General features: G+C 43.4%; 1 protein-coding gene across 1 annotated transcript in view; it reads right to left on the bottom strand.

Annotated features, from left to right (window-relative positions):
* LOC146857617 (uncharacterized) overlaps positions 1-18,549 on the bottom strand; it is a 191,376-nt gene extending 172,827 nt beyond the window's left edge. The window contains exons 1-2 of the mRNA XM_085646835.1: positions 18,223-18,549; positions 2,113-2,253 (exon numbers count right to left, since the gene is read on the bottom strand). Coding sequence (XP_085502961.1) covers positions 2,113-2,253; positions 18,223-18,549 — 468 coding nt within the window. The remainder of the gene's footprint in view (positions 1-2,112; positions 2,254-18,222) is intronic.
* Between the last annotated feature and the right edge of the window lie 130 nt (positions 18,550-18,679).

Here is an 18,679-nt window from a genome sequence, read left to right as displayed (position 1 = left end):
GGATGAAGTGGTTGACGTTCCTGAGATCCAAGATAGGAAGCAGGCCTTTGTCCATCCAGAAAGTAGTGGGAATAGCAACCACAACCTACTTCTTGAGCAGGAACTCGCTCGACAGCCCCCTTGGCCAAGAGAGCCGTACCTTCCTGTTGGGGAAGGGCCAAATGATCCTCCGACATCCAATGGTATCGATATATATGTATTTTATATTCCACCCTGATTGCTTTTACATAGCTTTAATTTGAAAAATTAGCCATGGCCAAGGAACTACCACAATCTTTCCTATTCCCAGGATTATCTAACTCTTACATATTCCTTCACCAGTGATATTGGGCCTTGCAATAATGTTCTTTCGGCTGTAATTGGGTTACTTTTGTTAATATCATTGTTTTCATCAAGAAGTTTAATTAGTGGTTCTCTGGGTGCAAATACAAATATCTATCAGGTTTAGTTGTTTCCTGCTATTTGGAGATTGCTGAGAATGAAGATTCCTCTTCTAGTAAGTGTACTGATTGTTGCTGGTGCAAATTCAAATATGTTTTTGCTGGTGCCTATTAGAGGACACATTCTGCAACCCTAGAGTTTAGGGGTGCCAGTAGGAATCATTCTCAAATTGTGGAGAAAAACAGGCAGCAGGTAATTGTGTTTTGTTAATTCATAACACTGCCAGGGACTGTATCCCCCTGCAGAGATAAAACAGACTATCGTAAAACACTTGTGTCATGGCATGGGGAGGCAGTTCCATGGTGCAATACAGAAAGTGCAGTCATCAGGGGAGAAGAATACAAGGGCGTAAGAAAGACACTGATCTCCATGGAGTGGGATTTGATGCTTGAGGCACTTAAGACAATAGAACCCCCTATTCCACAACGCAAATAAAACACGAGTTCCCCCTCCCCTGATACAAAGCCATGCCCGGCAGTCCACTGCGGTCAACCTTACGACCTGGTGGTAAAGAAAACGTCTAGCTGAATGATCGAACCCTCCGGAGTGGCTGATTTCGGAGGCAAACCAAGGTCGGAAAATGCTAAAGGATGATGGGGTGAGCCAGAAGAAAGGGAGGGGGATGGGGTATTTAGAAATGTTTTTAAAATTATACGGTTAACGTACTGCCATTGATTGACAATCCACTCTTGATAAATCCTCAAATGTACGTGGATGCAATAATATTGTTGTTTTGCATAGTTCACTGCCTATTTCTTGTATGTAACTAACCTGAGCTCAATTTTCTCTGCTTACTCAAATTCTGTTGCACTGCATATGCATCCATTACTCAAACACCCACTGTAGTGGTGGCCCTCTGTAAAATCAATAAAGTATGTTTTAAAAAAAAAAAAAATCGGAGCACACTTGTGGGCTCCAATCAGTGAGTTCTTGAAATGGCCGTAAGTAAACTCTGGTTGTGTAGACTTACCTATTTACCCAGGATGCATTATAAGGTTTGTGAAGCAGGATGTGCATCCTCAGAGTCCATAACATTCTCCCATGTCCTTGTGTTACATACTAAGAGCAGGCAGCCCTGCTGTCTCCTCAACTGTATCCGGGAGCAAGAATCTTAGGAGGGCTTATTCTCCACTGTTCCTGTCCACATTTGGGACCAATGAGAAGGGCTCAGCTTGGGTGTTTTTCTGGTGCCTCTTATGTTGTAACTATACATTTATACAAGTTGAGTTTCTGAGGCAAGTGGTGATTTGCGTTCCTCAGGCTTGTTATTTATTTTTGGCATTTTTGGAGACACCTTTGATGCATGGTTTGAAACACGTAATTACCAGTCAAGTGTAGACAAACAACCCAAAAGACTTGGAGCCTGATTGAGATCTTGGCGGACGGGTTACTCCATCACAACGGTGACGGATATGCTGTCCGCTGAAATATAAATCCAAATATATCCTATGGGATTTATATTTCGGCGGACAGGACATATACGTCCCCATTGCGACGGAATAATTTGTCCGCCAAGATCTAAATCAGGCCCCTAATCATGCAAAACTTCATGAAAATTAAAATGTACTTTATGACAGATCTAGTGAGCTGCAATGTGCTACCTGGACCACACTATCAACCTTCAAGAATAAAAACGCATGCAAAGAATTAAAAATGCCTCTTAGCGGATACCTCATTAACTTCTGATAGCAGATCTTGGTTCAGGTTCCTCAGGTTCCTCATGCCCAGCTCGCTTTCAGACTTCATAAAAAATCTTTCCAAATGTAGGTCGTTTGAAAGATTTTTGTTTTCTCGCTTCAGTTCTTCACATTCCTAGAGTTGGGCAAGCAGCATAATGTCGTTTTCAATAAAGAGATGTTTGGGGCAAACAATATGAATTAACAAACATTACAAACAGTACTTCGTGGTTTTTATGCACTAACATCGCTTGCAAAGGCCAGTATAAAATATACAAAATGAAATGAAACTATAATGAAAGCACAGCCTCTACAAATAAAACACACCTGTGTATCAAACCACAGAAAGCCAATCTACCTAATAATACTCCCTCTTGACCTAAACAACAGTTATTTATATATAAACTAGCACACAAAGCACAAAAGTGTATTCTTAATATTTTTTTTTATTTTTCGTATTTTTATATTTTCATTTTTTCTGTATAAAAATATAATCAATTTTGAACAGATAAATCAATTTTTCATAAATGAACGTTTTCACTTTCACTGACGGCAGGACGATCTGAGGACGCCTACGTGTGGCTGAAGGACTTAGATGTTTTGAACGCTGATGATACGGCTTTGACAATCTTGACTACGGAGGGAGGAGTAGAAGTAGATACACGCATTTGGGGGTAGGCTCACTTCCTGACAGCAGGACGATCTGAGGATGCTTACGTGTGACTGAAGGACTTAGATGTTTTGAGCGCTGGGACACCGTAAAGAATTGCAACAGCGTGTATTTGTACGGTTGAGACTCTGCCTATATCTGGTTATGGATGGAAATAATATACTTTGGTGATCTTTAAACAAACTTTCTTTTAAAGATACATGGAGTACTACGGAATCATTGTTGGATGTCTCCTAGCCGCATACTACATTTAGTGGGATTTAGAGTCTAACCACTATCGGACATCTACAGATAAACAGACAAATAAGAGGAAGAATTTCCACTGTGATTACGTCTTACAGTACAAACAGCAGGCTTTGTAGGGTGATATTGTCCCCCTAAATAATACCCCAGGTTTTGAGAACTTGCGCTAAGAGAAGTAGCTGGTCCTGAAGAAGGTGGTTTCCACGTTTGCTTATACCACCGAAACGCGTTGACCAAATCTTCTTGTAGATCCTACAAGAAATTTTTGTAGCAGCTCCTTTTTTTGGGGGCTATTAGGACTACCTTACCACTCATTATGTGTTAAGTGGTAAAGCTACTGAGATATATGTGTACGGAATGTCTGATATGTGTCTGCATGAATGAAGAGTTTGTATGTGCAGTGTTCTTTCTCCCTGGGTTTTGTTTTCCTTTTTTTGTCATGAATCAAAAGAATATCTTTGTCTTATCGAATTGACATGAACAATCTGTAAAGTATAAGTGAAAACGTTCATTTATGAAAAATTGATTTATCTGTTCAAAATTGATTATATTTTTATACAGAAAAAATGAAAATATAAAAATACGAAAAATAAAAAAAATATATATATTAAGAATACACTTTTGTGCTTTGTGTGCTAGTTTATATATAAATAACTGTTGTTTAGGTCAAGAGGGAGTATTATTAGGTAGATTGGCTTCATTTTCCCCTTTTCTCCCTGACCTATTGGAAAATTATCTCGTATAAAGGGGGTCCCAGTATTTTCTGCATTTCAAACCACAGAAAGGAAACACAATTTAAGAAGCACCGAGTTGCTAAGCATAAACAATTCTTAAAATGGCTTATTTTCTATTCAATGCAAATGAAGGAGTATGCTATTTTATGACTCTGAATTTGTATTTCGAGAGCAGTAAGTCTATAGGGGAAAGTTGGCAGTACGAAACATTGTATTTTACTGCAAAATGTATATAGAGAGTCATGCCTCCGATGTGGCCGCGAAGCTCTACAATTTTGACCCTTTCGGAGATTATGGCCGATAGCCATTAGAATTATGTGGAAGTGGAGGACCAACGTATGTGGCAGCATTGACTATATTAGGCATGGAGAAAAGGCAAGACATGGTGCAATTATGCAGGTACACTTTCTATTATAATATAGCTCTGCATAACATATAATACATTTCATATCTATTATGTACGTGTTTCACTAAGAGATGCTTCATGCGGTTTTTAAGAGAGATGCACCATATTTGTAATACTTCTAAGGTCAAGGGGCCATGTTGAAAGAAATGTAGCTGTAAGAACAGTGTCTATGATGCAAACATGAAAACGTGTTAAATAGTGAAATGAAAACATCGTGACAAGAAGGGATCCGTTCCAGATAGAAACACAATTTTAATAAAGATCTATATATTGTGCATAAACATACATATTGTGGATTATGTGGGGAGTATTTAAAATCCATTTTACGAAGAAAACGACACAGCAACAAAATCAAATTTGTCCAGTAGCCATGTCTATTGGGAGGTGCTGGGTGTGGTGTGTGAGGATCGTAGACATGTTTTCAACATTGTCTTCAAATTGGTAGTTGGGCAAAAGCATGACGGCTAAGCATTGAGGACCAAATAAACAGAACATCCTCAGGACACAAATATACATTTGCTACATTCACATAAGACTAATAGAAGGGTTGTCCGAGCTATAAGTTGCATCATTTTACTTAGCTGCTTATGACGTGGATTTTGGTAGGTTTTGCAGCACAACATAGTATAATGTCCATGGCATGACATCAGAGGTGAGAGGGAGACATGATATAGCTACAAGGATCCCAAGATAGCTTAAAGCATGAAACAGCGCACCACCCGCCCCCAATTAAGGGGTGAATTTACAAGTAAAGTGACGGAGTGCAGTGTTAGCCTTCTTGGCTTAGCGGCGTTTGCCTTCTTGGCTTAATGCCATGCTCCACCACTTTTGAAATGCAGGGCTGCACCGTATTTACAACAATACGATGCAGATTTTGGTTTCTCCCTGTGCTGGCACTAATTACAGCTGCCTAGCGTCAACACCCACCGCAACACCCATTGCCCTACCCTTTCACGCTAAGTATAGCGTGAAAGGGTGCCTTATTTACAAGGCAGCGTTAAGCCACATTAAGTGGCTTAACACTGCCATTTAAATAAGTTGAAGCCCATATCGCCATAGGAACATCGTAAATAGTGACATTCCAGTGCCGGTAGGGGCTGGTAAAAAAGCCCAGAGGTCATCACTATGGTGATTATAGTGATAGGCATTTGTGTATTCATTTCTTTTTGGGAGCAAAAGCTGTTGACAAGAAGAGTAGGATGCGCTCTGAGAAAAATCGAGATATCTTGAAAAAACACGTGAGAAAAACAGAGAAATAAGTAGATTGGGGAAAAATTACAAAGTGTTGGGTGTAGTCTGTACAGTGATCAAGGTTGCTACATGGCTTTCACTTTAACAACATGGCATATATTTCTGAAGTGGGGTAAAAAGTAATTGGGAAAATCTACATGAGATTTTTACCCGTTTTCAAACCTAGAAAAAGAAATGCAAGCAGAAAAAACTTCCTGTGTACTTTGCTGTCGTCTAAAGTCTTATATAGTTAAGCTTAAACATCTAGCAAAGCATGAATACTGGGGCCTCATTTATGAGAAGTGACGCATCGCTGCGTGAAAGTAGCGATGCGTCACTTCTCAGTGTGCCCTCCTTGCGACATGATGGATGCGTCATATTTACTGTATGACGCATCCATCACGACGCAAAAGTGACGCATTGCTGGAGTGTGTCACAAAAATTACGCAACTCCAGCAATGTGTCCTTTCACATGGGGCAAACCCCATGTGAAAGGGCCTGCATCAGTCTTACGCCTGCTGTGAGGCAGGCATAAGATATTGACGCATTTGCACCCTAGAAGTGGCGCAGTGAAATCTGGTAGATTTCACTGCATCACTTCTACGAGGCTTACTTACGTGAGAACGCCCACCCTGCATACATTATATTTGATGCAGGTATAATGTAGCGCAGGGGTTTACAAAGTGACGCGTCTGCTTAGATGCGTCACTATGTAAATAGAGCGCAACAGGAGGCATGTTTTACGCCGCCGATGCATCACAAAAAGTGACGCAACGGAAGAGCAAAACTGTCGCAAGGGCTCATAAATAAGGCCCTGGGGATTTTGCACCACTGCTTGTCCTGGACCTGCCATCTGGCACTACCAGAATCTCAAAAACCAGCTGGTGTTTTTCTGGTAAAACCCTAAGTGAACCAAGGACAATATCTTCCATGTTTTTAAGCATGGACTATAGGTTATTTGTGTTAGCCAGAGTATTCAGGAAAAAATTCTTTCCTCTTTTTAATGCGAAGCTTTGAGTGAAAACCAACTTTTGACAACAGAACACTATTACAGCTGCCACTGAAAACTTAAAATAATTTTGACTTCCAGAAGGCAGTTGCAAAAAATGGTCCTTGCACATGTCTTCAAATAATAATAAACCAATTTATGCATTCTCTGCGTAGATAATGCTAGAAATACCTCCACACACCTTAAAGATTAAAGGGTAAAATATCTCTCCCGGCCCCACCCTGAGATGCAACCAGCGCTCTGCAGTCCGTCTCCTGATCATCCCCATAACCGCACGCAGAAAGAGAGGTAACCATCGTTTTTCTTATAAGCAAAATACATATACAAATAAATGCCAATCAACCATGATTGTAAAGCAGCGTTTTCCCGATGCCATGCCAAAGGAATTAGAGTGGGTGAAGTGATTAGTAATAAGAAATGCTGATGCTCTTCTCCACAGTTCACTGGGGCTCTCTGTCTGTTAGCCGATGCCAGCATCAGGCCAGGCATTATAACTTCTAATTAAAACTAGTCCTCATCGAGCCACCCCCACTGAGATCTTGTTACTGGGAGCAGTGAATGCATGACACTGAACTCAGGACAAGGGCACATAACTGAATGATGGTTCCCAGTGCCACATTTTTATTGTTAGATTCAGTAGTCGAAGTGCATTAAAAACAAGCATGTGCAATGCAATAGGCCTCGCATTTGAGCTATTGGCATTTTAACAATGGCATTTTGACAATGGCTTTTATTTATGTGTTGTTTTTAAAACAGATAAATAAAAGGCATTGTCATTTATAATGCCAATAGCTCAAACTCTCGCAAATGTGAGACCTATTACATTGCAAATGCGTTCGGTGCCCGGGCTATGAACATTTTTTTAAAGCGTTAGGAGAGAGGGTGTTGCAGGCAGGACAAAGCAATTTGAGAAACTAGTACTCGGAGGCTGTAATTAAAGCCTACCGAGTAACAACACGGTAAAGCCTACCGAGTAACAACACGGATAACAGGGGGTGCAGCCGCGGTCGGTAGTAGGAGTAACTGCAGGGCGGTGACGTGGGGAGGGGGAGGGGCATGGTGGGGGGTAGTAAACTATGGATTACGGAGGTTTACAGGTAAGTTAACATATAAATTAATAAAACGAATTTCGTTGCGTGCACTGCATCGCATTTGGGGATGCAGTGCACGCAACGAAATTCGTTTTACTAATTTATATGTAAACCTCCGTAATCCATAGTTTACTACCCCCCACCCTGCCCCTCCCCCTCCCCACGTCACCGCCCTGCAGTTACTCCTACTACCGACCGCGGCTGAGGGGGTGTCCTCATGGGAGGTTACAACATGAGACAAGGCTGTACTAAGGAGGGACTACTAAGCCTATTGGGCAATTCAAAGCCACAGTTTACAGTGGACAATGACACAAGCCAATGAACAAAATGGGCGGAGTGTTGGCGGCCTCGCAGAGCATGTGCTGCCCAGGCTTGACCTAAAAACGTATGGGAACAGTGATGCTACGTGCAATGGGGGCAGGGTGAGTGTGCGTGGGCGCGTGGTCAAAGGTGTGGATAAAAACTAAATATTCTGGAACTGTTTTCGGTCTTTCACCTTCAGGTAACTTCATTTAAATAAGGCACAGCTTAAATGAAAATTAAATTCAAGTTATGGTAATCAGTGGGAAAAGATCTATCGTACATTATGAAACCTTTATTAGTTAACCACTGCACCAGAAAGCCAAAGAATTGAATAGTGACTTGTGTATGTTTAGTGCTACAAGGTCCCAGTCTATGACAGGAAGCTCTGTGAACATGTTAGTCATCATTTTAAACTTGCAATACACTCAGTAAAAGATAGGCTGCTACAAAATGGGCCAAAAAGTTCAAGATAAAAAAAGTGCTTCCAAAGTAAAGATTTTAGTATTACCCAGACTGTATGTAGTGCACATTTTATTGCAACTGTCTTTTAAAAGCACACACTTTACAGCTTAGCTGATAGCTCCCTTATACTACCTCTCAGTAAGAATAAATGTGTCAGCAGGACGCTTCAAGTGATTCCATCAAGTAAAGTCGATACTGGCTTCTGAGAACCCTTTAGATTTGTAGATTGACCAATTGAGCACAATTAAATTTCTTTCACGGAAGCTGGCACACTGGCAAGGAGGCTTGTTTAGCTACCTGCCCCTCCCTCGGTTTCACAGTGGGCGGAGTATTGTTGGCCACCCCGCCAAGAGTACTGCATGGACATACAATTCTGCAACTGCTCACTAACTGACACCTAGCACTGGAAGAGCAATCCCAGCCCAGCTCGTTAACCACCACGCGCCGGCAATCACAGTTGCATGTATTAGCCCGGAGCGTGCGCATGCAAGAGCGAGAGGCTTAGGCTAATAGGCTCGCCCGGCACAGCATGTAGCTGCTGCATGCCCCACCTCTCATTAGAATGCAGCTTACATGGAAGGAAGGCATCAAGCGATGGTGATTATTTACAGAGTATTCATTTTAAGAAATGAATAGGATTAGAAGTGGCGTAGGTGTAGTGCTGAAAAGCGCGTTCTATGGTCGGTGCACTTCATAACCGGATGCTGTGAGTACTAAAGAATGGCTGATGGTAGGGCATGGAATTTGTGTGTGATGGAAAGGCAAGTTTCCAAATGGCCGCTACATGTGACGTAACATGTTCCGAAGTACCGTGCTACTTGCTGAAAAAGCACTTCAACACCTCATCAGGGGTAACAACCAATATATAAATGTAAACCCTTTTCCCTCTTCTAACCCTCCACTATCCTTCTCAAGCCAAATAACTGACTAACATATCCACCACTCAAATTACTTTCATATTTCACTATGCTAATTGACCACTAATCCTTTATGGGTTCCAGAGTAGCGTGCTACTTGCTGAAAAAGTGCTTCAATACCCCATCAGGGGTAGCAAGCGCTATATAAATGCAAACTCTTTTCCCTCTTCACTATCCTTGTCAATCTAAATAACTGACTAACATATCCACCACTCAAATTACTTTCATATTTCACTATACTAATTCACCACTAATCCTTTATGGGTTCTAGAGTAGCGTACTACTCGCAGAAAAAGCACTTCAATGCCTCATCAGAATAGTAGCGATATATATAAATGCAATTACAATAGGAGGCTACTGTAAGAAAGTGGGTTTCTGTTGCAGTAACCCCTCCCTTTTTTGCCTGATAACTGATGCACTTTTCCTTGTTGTGCCCTGGGCTCCTGCCAATCAGGTGCCCAGGGCCTGTGTTCCTTCCCTAAAAACTGCCTAACAGCCAAAACCCAATTGGCATCTCTGGTCACCTGTCAGCCCCTGGCAAATGGTACCCTAGGTGCCCAGGGCCTGGTGACTAGAGAAGGCCCCTAGGGCAGCAGCACTTATTGTGCAACCCTTAGAGACCCTGTACCCTGACACACACACACTGCCTTTGCAGGCTGAGTGTCTGGGTGCAGAACAAAACAAAGAGTCAACATGGCACACATCCCTGTGTGCCATGCCCACAGCACACACTGCCCTGGCATACCTCAGTCACCCCTCTAGCTGGGTGCCCTATGCCAGAGGTGTGGGCACGGGTGCATGAGCCCTGTGCCCCTACAGTACCCAGGTCCATTCCTGGGAACTGTAAGTGCAGTGCTGCCATTAAGAGTATATGGTGCTGGGAGGTCGTCAACATGAACTCCACAGCACCATGATGGCTGCACTGAAGACTGAGAAGTTTGGTATCAAACTTCTCAGCACAGTAAACCCACACTGATGCCAGTGTGGGATTTACTGTAAGATGCACGACAGAGATGCCCCCTGAACCTAACCTACAATCCACGTCTTGTCTGAGGGGCTGCCTAGGCTGCCACACAGCAGACAGGTTGCTGGACCCCTGGATAGAGAGCCATCTGCTCTCCTGGGCCTGCAACAATACACATCATGGGTGAGGTGCGAAATCTCCTCCCCAGGATGGGCAGGGGAAGTTTCAAAGGCATTCTGCCTTTGTGAGCTTCTCCAGGCCACTTGCTGTACCCAGCAACTGGCCCCTACCAGTTCTCAACCCCCTCTCTGGCGGGAAGACTGGCTGGAAACCCCAAGGAAGGACAAGGGGTGTGCCAGACTCTGCCAACCCCACCCCTCAGGTGGGGGAGGCGAGCTGAAGCACGTCCCCGGGCTCTCGCCATCTTGAAGATGGGGAGCCCTGCCCAATCAGGACTAGGCCACTGCCCCCCTCCCACAGGAGAGTGGCAGGATAGGGGGTGTACCCACCCAGGGCAGGGACCCAGTGGTCCCTGCCCCTTACCTACCTGTAACGCCCCTAAATTTAGTATTTAGGGGCACCCTGAACCTTCCTTCCTCAGATTCCAGATTCCAAAATACAAAGAAGAGCAAGAAGAATGAAGACCTGCCGTACAGCTGCTAAGAAGAGGAAGACACCAACTGCTTTTCCCCAGCCCTACCGGCCTGTCGACCCTCGAACCTGCTCCTGCTACATCCCGGCACCTCTTGTGGCTAGCAGCCTCACAAATCCCGGAGGACCTGGCTACCTTTTAGCTATAAGCACCTGGGACTCCCATGAGCAGAGGCTCTGCTCAAAATCAGCTTCTAATCCCTGGCATCAGCCCGGAACCGCGAACCCTGCACACTCTGCACCCGCCAAGCCTAGCCTGTGCCGGAGTGAACAATGACCACGGGGACGACCCCCCCGGCGACTGTGACCCCGAGTCCGGCACCCAAGGACTTCCCTCGACGCTCCTGACGACGCCTGCAGCCTCAGAACCAGAAACCCCCCCAACCGCGATCAACAGAGGGTAAGATTTCCCGACACCAAAAGGCACCCCTGCACCAGGCGCCCTGCGCCCAACTCCTGGGTATCTACCTATTCTCCAACTATCCAACTTACCTCTTGAAGTGGTGGTGGCACCTGAAGAATCTTCGCCCCCAAGCTTGCAGCCTTTTTCTAACCAGGAGCTTTCCCATTGAAATCAATTGAGCGCCCGAAGGCTCAAAAGCACCCTGCACCCAGCCGCCCGAGTGGCCCTGGCAGTGTAACCTCTGCACCTATCTACTTCCCCATTTGCCCTGAGCAAGTGACCAGGAGCCCAGCTCCCACAGCCGCGTGGCCTGCTAGTCAGCAGCCACCAACCAAGGCCCCCCTGCCTCCCCTAGGATAACATTGGGCCTAACACACTCTGCACCCGGCTGCCCCTGCGCCGCTGAGGGTGTAACAACTGTACCTACCTGACCCTGGGAGACCCCTGAGTCTGTGCCCAGAACCTTAACTCTGCCAGTCGAGTAATTACCCAAAAGCCGATAACTCAATTTTCTCCATAGGGTAACATTGACTGGTTTCTTCTGAAATTTCTTCTTAAGTGTGGAGTTTCTAAAACTTAAAATGTTCACCAAAAATCAGCTGAGTAACGAAAACAGAAATACTCACCTGCTTTTAGGAGAGATCCCAGTGCTGGATATTGGTGCCCAGCACTGACCCTGAAAAATATTCACAACCGTACTTACCAGTAACCCAATTTTCTTCCATAGAAAACCATTGACTGTTTTTCTGTGAAATTTCTTCTGTCGATTTTTGCAAACTTCAAATATTCTTTAAAAATCGTACCAACTGTGAAAACGTAATTACTTACCTGTTTTAGATAGATGTTCCAGTACTGAGCCTAGGAGCCCAGCACTGGATTATAAAAGTAACGAGAACATACTTTACCTGTAACTTGAATTTTCTTCCATAGGGAACCATTGACTGTTTTTCTATGAAATTTCTTCTGTCGATGTTGCAAACTTATAAATATTCCTTAAAAATCGCCTGTATAACTTAAACACAGTTTCTCAACTGCTTACAGGTGGGTACACTAGTGCTGGATCTAGGATCCAACACTGACCTAGAAAAAGTAACCATAACCCCACTTAACTGCTAAGTGAATTTCCTTCCATAGAATAACATTGGTAATTTGATCAGAAAAAGCTTCTTAGTGCCAACTTTTAAAATAGCAAAATATTACTTAAAAATCACAACAGTAACTAAAACTAATTTTTACTCACTTGTTTCCAAGAACTGTCCCAAGACTGAATCTAGGATCCAGTCCTGGAGTTAGAAAAGTAATCTTGAAAGTAATCAATTACATATAACTTAAAATTCCCATTGAGCTCAATGTATTATTGTGTTTAAAATTGTATTGCCTATTGCAACAAACTGTAACCATTACCTGCACAAGTCAATGGCCTATTGCAAAGTATTTGACTAAAGCATCTCATTCTGCGAAAGTATATTTTAATACCTATTGTTGGTTCTAAAATAAAACAAACATATATTTTTTATATAAACCATTGGCCTAGAGTTCGGTTATTGAGTGTGTGAGACCATTTGCTGACTGAGTGTGTACAACAAGTGCTTTACACTGTCCTCTGATACTGCCTTACTGCTCGACCAAGCTACCACTTTAGAGAGTAAGGTTATATCTAACTTTAGCCTCTGCCAAACATCTGGGGACTGTGGACTCTGTACCAACTGTACCTATTTGGGAACAGTATATACAGAGCCACTTTCTCACAGTTACCTGTCTTACATTTCAGCAGAAGCATTAAAACTCTTGGAATTAACCGACCCGGGACGGTTGTCTTTTCACAAAAAGAAGGGGAACTGTTTTTAACATTAAAAAAAGTATGGGCATGTTGTGCCCCTCAGGTCCGGCCCACTTCTACCAGTGGTTAGATTGTATGCTTTTCCTGTCCTCCAGCGTCATATATTTACATCTTTGGTCCTGAGTTTCTCTTTCATATTTCCTTATTGCCTCTAGCAGTAGCCGGGTGTCTTTTCTTCTCTCACACTATTTCTCTTCCATCTTTTGAGCGCTATATTTTATTGTCTGCCCTAGTGACCTGCCATGATCGCAAGTGAATGAACCAGAGTACTGTAGAGTAGTTTACTGTTTACCTATGCCTTATCACCACAGCGCTGCAGCACTGTGGAAAAGTGCCAAGAAACACTTAGAGATGCGTGCTGCGCTTAATTTTAGGTGATGATGAGCACTGTATACAATATACATTGATATTAATCAACTCAGTGTCACTCACATCATGAACTATGTGAGGATTAAATGTTGAGCCACCTTTACTAGACTTTGGAGCTTTGACTTTTTACCACATATCCCTTGCGCAATTGTACACCTGTCTGAATTTTTCCTTTCCTCTAGTTAGGTGTTTATTCACCTCAATGTCAATGTCAATGGAACTCAGAAGTGGCCGGGAGGGGCATACCCCTTTCTGGTCTGTGGCCTTCATCCCACTGACGTCCAGCCTCCTATGACCATGCCAGCTCTGGACCATTTCTCCTTCGTGGTCTAAATCCACTTCAAAACATACCCCATACTCGCTGACTCCTCAGCACCATGCAGTAATAGCCTATTTTGGCGTAACTAGCATCCACTGCCTCACTGTAATGAGAACCACCATAGTAATAAGGCATAACTGGCCCTCCCAGACCTACTTTAAGGAACTTCTACGTCAGTTAAAGTCAGCCTCCCTAAAGGATCCCGTTCCAAAGCATGGTGACTCTCAGACTCTGCACAAACTACAAGCCAGTTAAGCCTTGAAAAAGCCCCAGGACTGTCTGCTGAATATGGGGCGAAACAAGTACTGGCTGCAAAATCACAAGCTTTGAAACTGGATAAAGGCTGTCCTAATACAACATCACAAGCTTTTAAACTGGATTGAAAAGCACTTTTAACAAGGAATTATTGTATTCTGTTTTGTCACTCAAATCCAAGAGGTAATTATTGAGATTTGTGCTACTGGAATCTGAAAGCATACTTTAAACTACTGTGGTTGCCAATAACTCTCTGATAGTTTCTTCATGTGTATGTATGCACTGAATTAATCGTGTCAGAGTAGGTGTGTCCCAGTTCATAAAGCGAGTTTTGAGAGTGATTTTAACAGAAGGGAGGTCCACCAAGTTCAACCAAATGGCATTCCAAGAAGGTAGAACAAGAAGCTGAAATAGAAATATTTTGTGAAGTGGCGGCTTGAGAACTGTGCGGAGATGAAGGTTAGAAATACTAGTAAGGGTCAGGAAAGTCAGTGGTATCAAAGAGGTGTATAGGGGATAGCGCTTGAGTCAACTGAAACATCAACATAATGATCTAGTATATGACTCTGCTACTGGCACAAAGCCAACAGTCCTGTTGCCAGCCGTGAAGATGGGCTGAAATCAAGGCCTCATTATGAGTAGTCTCTTAAAAAACACATCAGGCAGATTCATCAGTATTTCAAGCAAAGCAGCAAGATACCTTACTGTGCTGCGTGATAGGGAGAGAGCAGGAATGCGCTATATTTAACATTATATGGTGCATTCCTGTCCTCTCCTTGCGCTGGACAACTTTTGGCTACCTAGTGCCAATGCAAGCACCCCTGCGTTATGACACAAGGGTGCCTGCGTTTTAAGCAGGATTGTTTTTGTGCAGGAAGGCACACTTTCCTGCACAAAACAATTCTTTGATGTATTTTCCTCTTTCTATGTCTGTTGCAGAAGGCAGCCCATGTAGAAAGAGGAAAAAGAGGATAAATAAAGATATTTCTTCTCTTTAGGCCCTCCTTGGAAAGGCATAGCATTTTGACGCGTTCCCAGGTCTACCACTCATAGTAAATCTGACAATGCACCAAATCCATAGGTGGATGTGTGGGAGCACCCTTGCTCCACCCATGGAACACCTACCTAGGGCAGAGTAACGCAAAGCAGCGACTTACGCTTCCTTGCGTTACTCCATATTTACCAAGCACCACAGGGCAATACAAGGTGGCCTTGCGTGGCTTGGTAAATCTGACTTTAGTGTTGCATTGCCCTAGCGTGATGCAAGGGCAACACAACACTTTGATAAATGTGGCCCTAAGTTTCTGCAAAAACAAATTGTTACGGGCCTGCCATATTACCACATTTAATCTAAATGTGGTAATGCTGCTTTGGATTCCAGAGCCAAAAGCTCCGACTAAAACGTGGAGGGCTTTGTTCGCGTGAAAAATTTGCAAAATTACGGATTCCATGTCAAATTGGTGCAGTAGAACTATTCCAAAAGAACATAAAGGGGGTCAGGTTGGTTACTTATACTCCCCAAGGAATACCACACCCAGAACTGCAAATATTCTTAGAATATGTAAATCTGGGTATGGTATTACTCCCCTCCGTCATAACAAAGCCGGTATTATGGTGGAACTTGAAGTAGGGTTGGATTTTCTTGGTACCGAGTAGTCAATATCAAGCTGTGGCAGAGAGGAAAGAGTGTAAGTGTATTTTTGTATCAAATGGCAATCCAGCTTTCTATTAAAAGGCAAGCGGGCAAATGTGTTACAGGCAAAAGAGATCAGTAGGATAGATGAAGCTACATTGAAGGTGGCCCGAAACTAGATTATTACTGGTTTGAATGAGATGAGTATAAGGGTATCACATGCCATCAGTCACCTAATAGCCATCAGTCAACTGGAACTTCATCTCTGAAGCCGAGTTGTAAAAGGATGTGATCAGTAAAGAGGAGTTAGGAAAAGTCAATGGAGGAGGTACACACCACACAACTACTTTAAAACATGCTAGAATACTGCATCCTCATTTATGGTGTATCGGTTAGAAGTAGGATATCACTTTGGTGAGAATTTGCTGATATTGTACACCTCTCAAGTGTCCAGTTGTAGTGGGCATCCATGTAGTTCTTATAGAAAGGAAGCATTATAGCCTTGCTTTCATGCATCGCCATTGGTTTCCAATAGACGACAGATCCAGTTGCAGGATGCATTGACAAGCAGAATGTAGATAAATGTTTAATCTATGAAGACTAGTCAAATGTCCAATATAAGTCACTCATGGGTAGCACAGCACTAAACATCCAGTCCAAAACTAAAGGAAGTTTGATGCTACTTAGGTGCACTTAAAGGAGCCTGGGACTTTCTGTCACTCGATTATGAGGTCATTTATCAGATGGTCTTTGTCAACGGTTCTGGAAGATAGATGACAGCCCATATTCCAAAAGACCCACAAATGATGGCCGGAATGCGGAACAAATCAAACATTGTTCTTTTGCTCACTGTGATACACTAGTTTAAACCCAGCCATGTGCAAATCAGCCATGCCCCTGCTCCTCATGGGAATAGTCCAGCCCGAACTGCCAAGCCAGGTCCTCCCTGGACCAGAAACAAGTATCCTGGGACCAGTTTCAGGGAATAACCCCTCATCAGCCAGGCTAGCTTGAATCCAGTGGCACAGTGAGTCCGGGACCCATGTCTGGGCATACCTCGTGCACTTAGGGCAAGAAAGCAAAACACACACACAAATGATGGATAGAATGCGGACTAAATCAAACATTCACCCCCAGTCTACAGATCTGGTTTAAATCCATCGTTCTTTTGCTCACCATGCCTCCCCAGTTTGTCGCCCTATTCCAAAAGCCACAAAAAAAACATTTCCCCTAGACCCAGTAGCAACTGTTGCATAGGGTTTTGTAGTGCTTGAAACTTTGGGCATTCACAGCTCAATCCTTATATAGGATTACTAATACCCACAATAAATTCTATGGCTGCTGCACTGCCAGTAAAAAGCCATGGTGTAAGTAAGGCTTCTCATTCTATAGCTAATGATATAACTACCTATCAGAAGGTAACTATATTTAATTACTGTGATAGGTTTACAGGAATCGTTCTGCAGTCTGGAGAGCTTTCGATGTGGCGATGAGCATGGGGAAACAACTACTCTCGCCACATAAGTTTTGACTTACTGTTAATAACATCTTGTTTTTGGTGCTCCAAAATGTACTAAGAACTCGTCTTTCTAATCAACCACTGGACCTTGTTTATCTTCATTTCTAGTACAGCTACTTAATGGTGAGAGTAATATTTTCAGTATTGCATGTAAAGAAATTTGCTATATAATCTAGATGGAAACCAAATATCCTTCTCTTTAGATATTCAGACAACCTTTGCTTCTGCCCTGCATAACTTATAATCTGTCAATAATGCAGACTTTTTTCATCTTAGAAGAGCCTGGAAGGCGCACCAGGTCTCAAGTCATTAAATAATAGATGAGTTAATGACATCTGAATAATGCAATATACAAGACGCTCTGCTAGCACGAGTCTTGGAGGTATAGAGCTGTACCTTCATCACCGTCGGTTCTTATCAAGTTTCATGAAGAGGTATCCCTGCCCAATTACCAATAAACTGAGGTGAGGTGTTAAATCTGGATTTGTATTAACTAATCTGATATGCACCTAACAAGCACCTCTGGTCAGAATAGTAACACAGTGTATGCGCCAGGGCGTAGTATAGATGAAAGGACGCTCCAAGCCAGGTAGTTTACCACGTAGATTAATTGAGGTGGTAAGTTAGATACAAAGAGGTAAAGTCAGAGTCTAAGTAGGAGCCCCACCAGGAGCAGCTTCCCTGCTGCTCAGCCCTTCATCCACTTGATTCACGCACGCACACATTCCAAACACTAACATTCCATCAGGCAGCCATTCTGGCTGAGCAGCAGGATACCACATATCCCCTTTACAACGCAAAGGAAGGACGTTTTAAAAAGTATCAAAAAGAGGCAAGAAAATAAGAGAATTAAATATAGTGAATGGTAAACTGAAAGAAGGCGTGAAAATAACATATGGAGAGAGCAAGCAGAGGCAGTAAAGTGGATAGGAAGTGAGAGAAAAGACAAGTACCAGCGAGTATTACACAGGGTGCTCGTGCACAGAAGTCACGAGCTCGTGAGCGCGCTGATTTTAGTTTTCCAGAATCAGGCTACACGGGTCTTATTGCTGTACAAACTGAATGATAACCAGAATGAAGCACCAACCTTTCTCTTCCGCACAAGATCTCCTTGAAGTCGACTGAGCTGGATCACGGCGACTCCTTGGGTGGTAGCGCTACTTGGGCGAACCATGTGGACAGCCCGGAAGCCTCTGCGCTGAAGACTGCCGTAGCCGGAAGACGCGGCGGAAGGACTCATCATTTTCCCAAATGCAGAATCATCCGGGCTCAGTTTGCCGTTCTGGAACTGGGTAAGTCCGTTGACGTTACTGACGGACAAGCACTTGCATGTCGGCCCCATCTCCAACGAGGATGATTTCGTGGTAGACGACATTGTCCTCACATCGCCGTGTGACAACGCTTTCAGAGACATGGTGCTCGCATTTGGAGTTTAGATGGTGCGGTGGTGGCACAATAATGCTCAGCTCGGAAGGTGAAAAAAGACTCATGGAAGCCAGGACACCGAAATTTCTTCTGGGCGCGCCAGAGTTTGAAAGCTAACT

This window comes from Triturus cristatus, chromosome 3_2 (assembly GCF_964204655.1).
Source record: "Triturus cristatus chromosome 3_2, aTriCri1.1, whole genome shotgun sequence".
Classification (NCBI taxonomy): domain Eukaryota; kingdom Metazoa; phylum Chordata; class Amphibia; order Caudata; family Salamandridae; genus Triturus; species Triturus cristatus.
The sequence above is the reverse complement of the archived record's forward strand: the minus strand, read 5'-3'. Positions and strand labels throughout refer to the sequence as shown.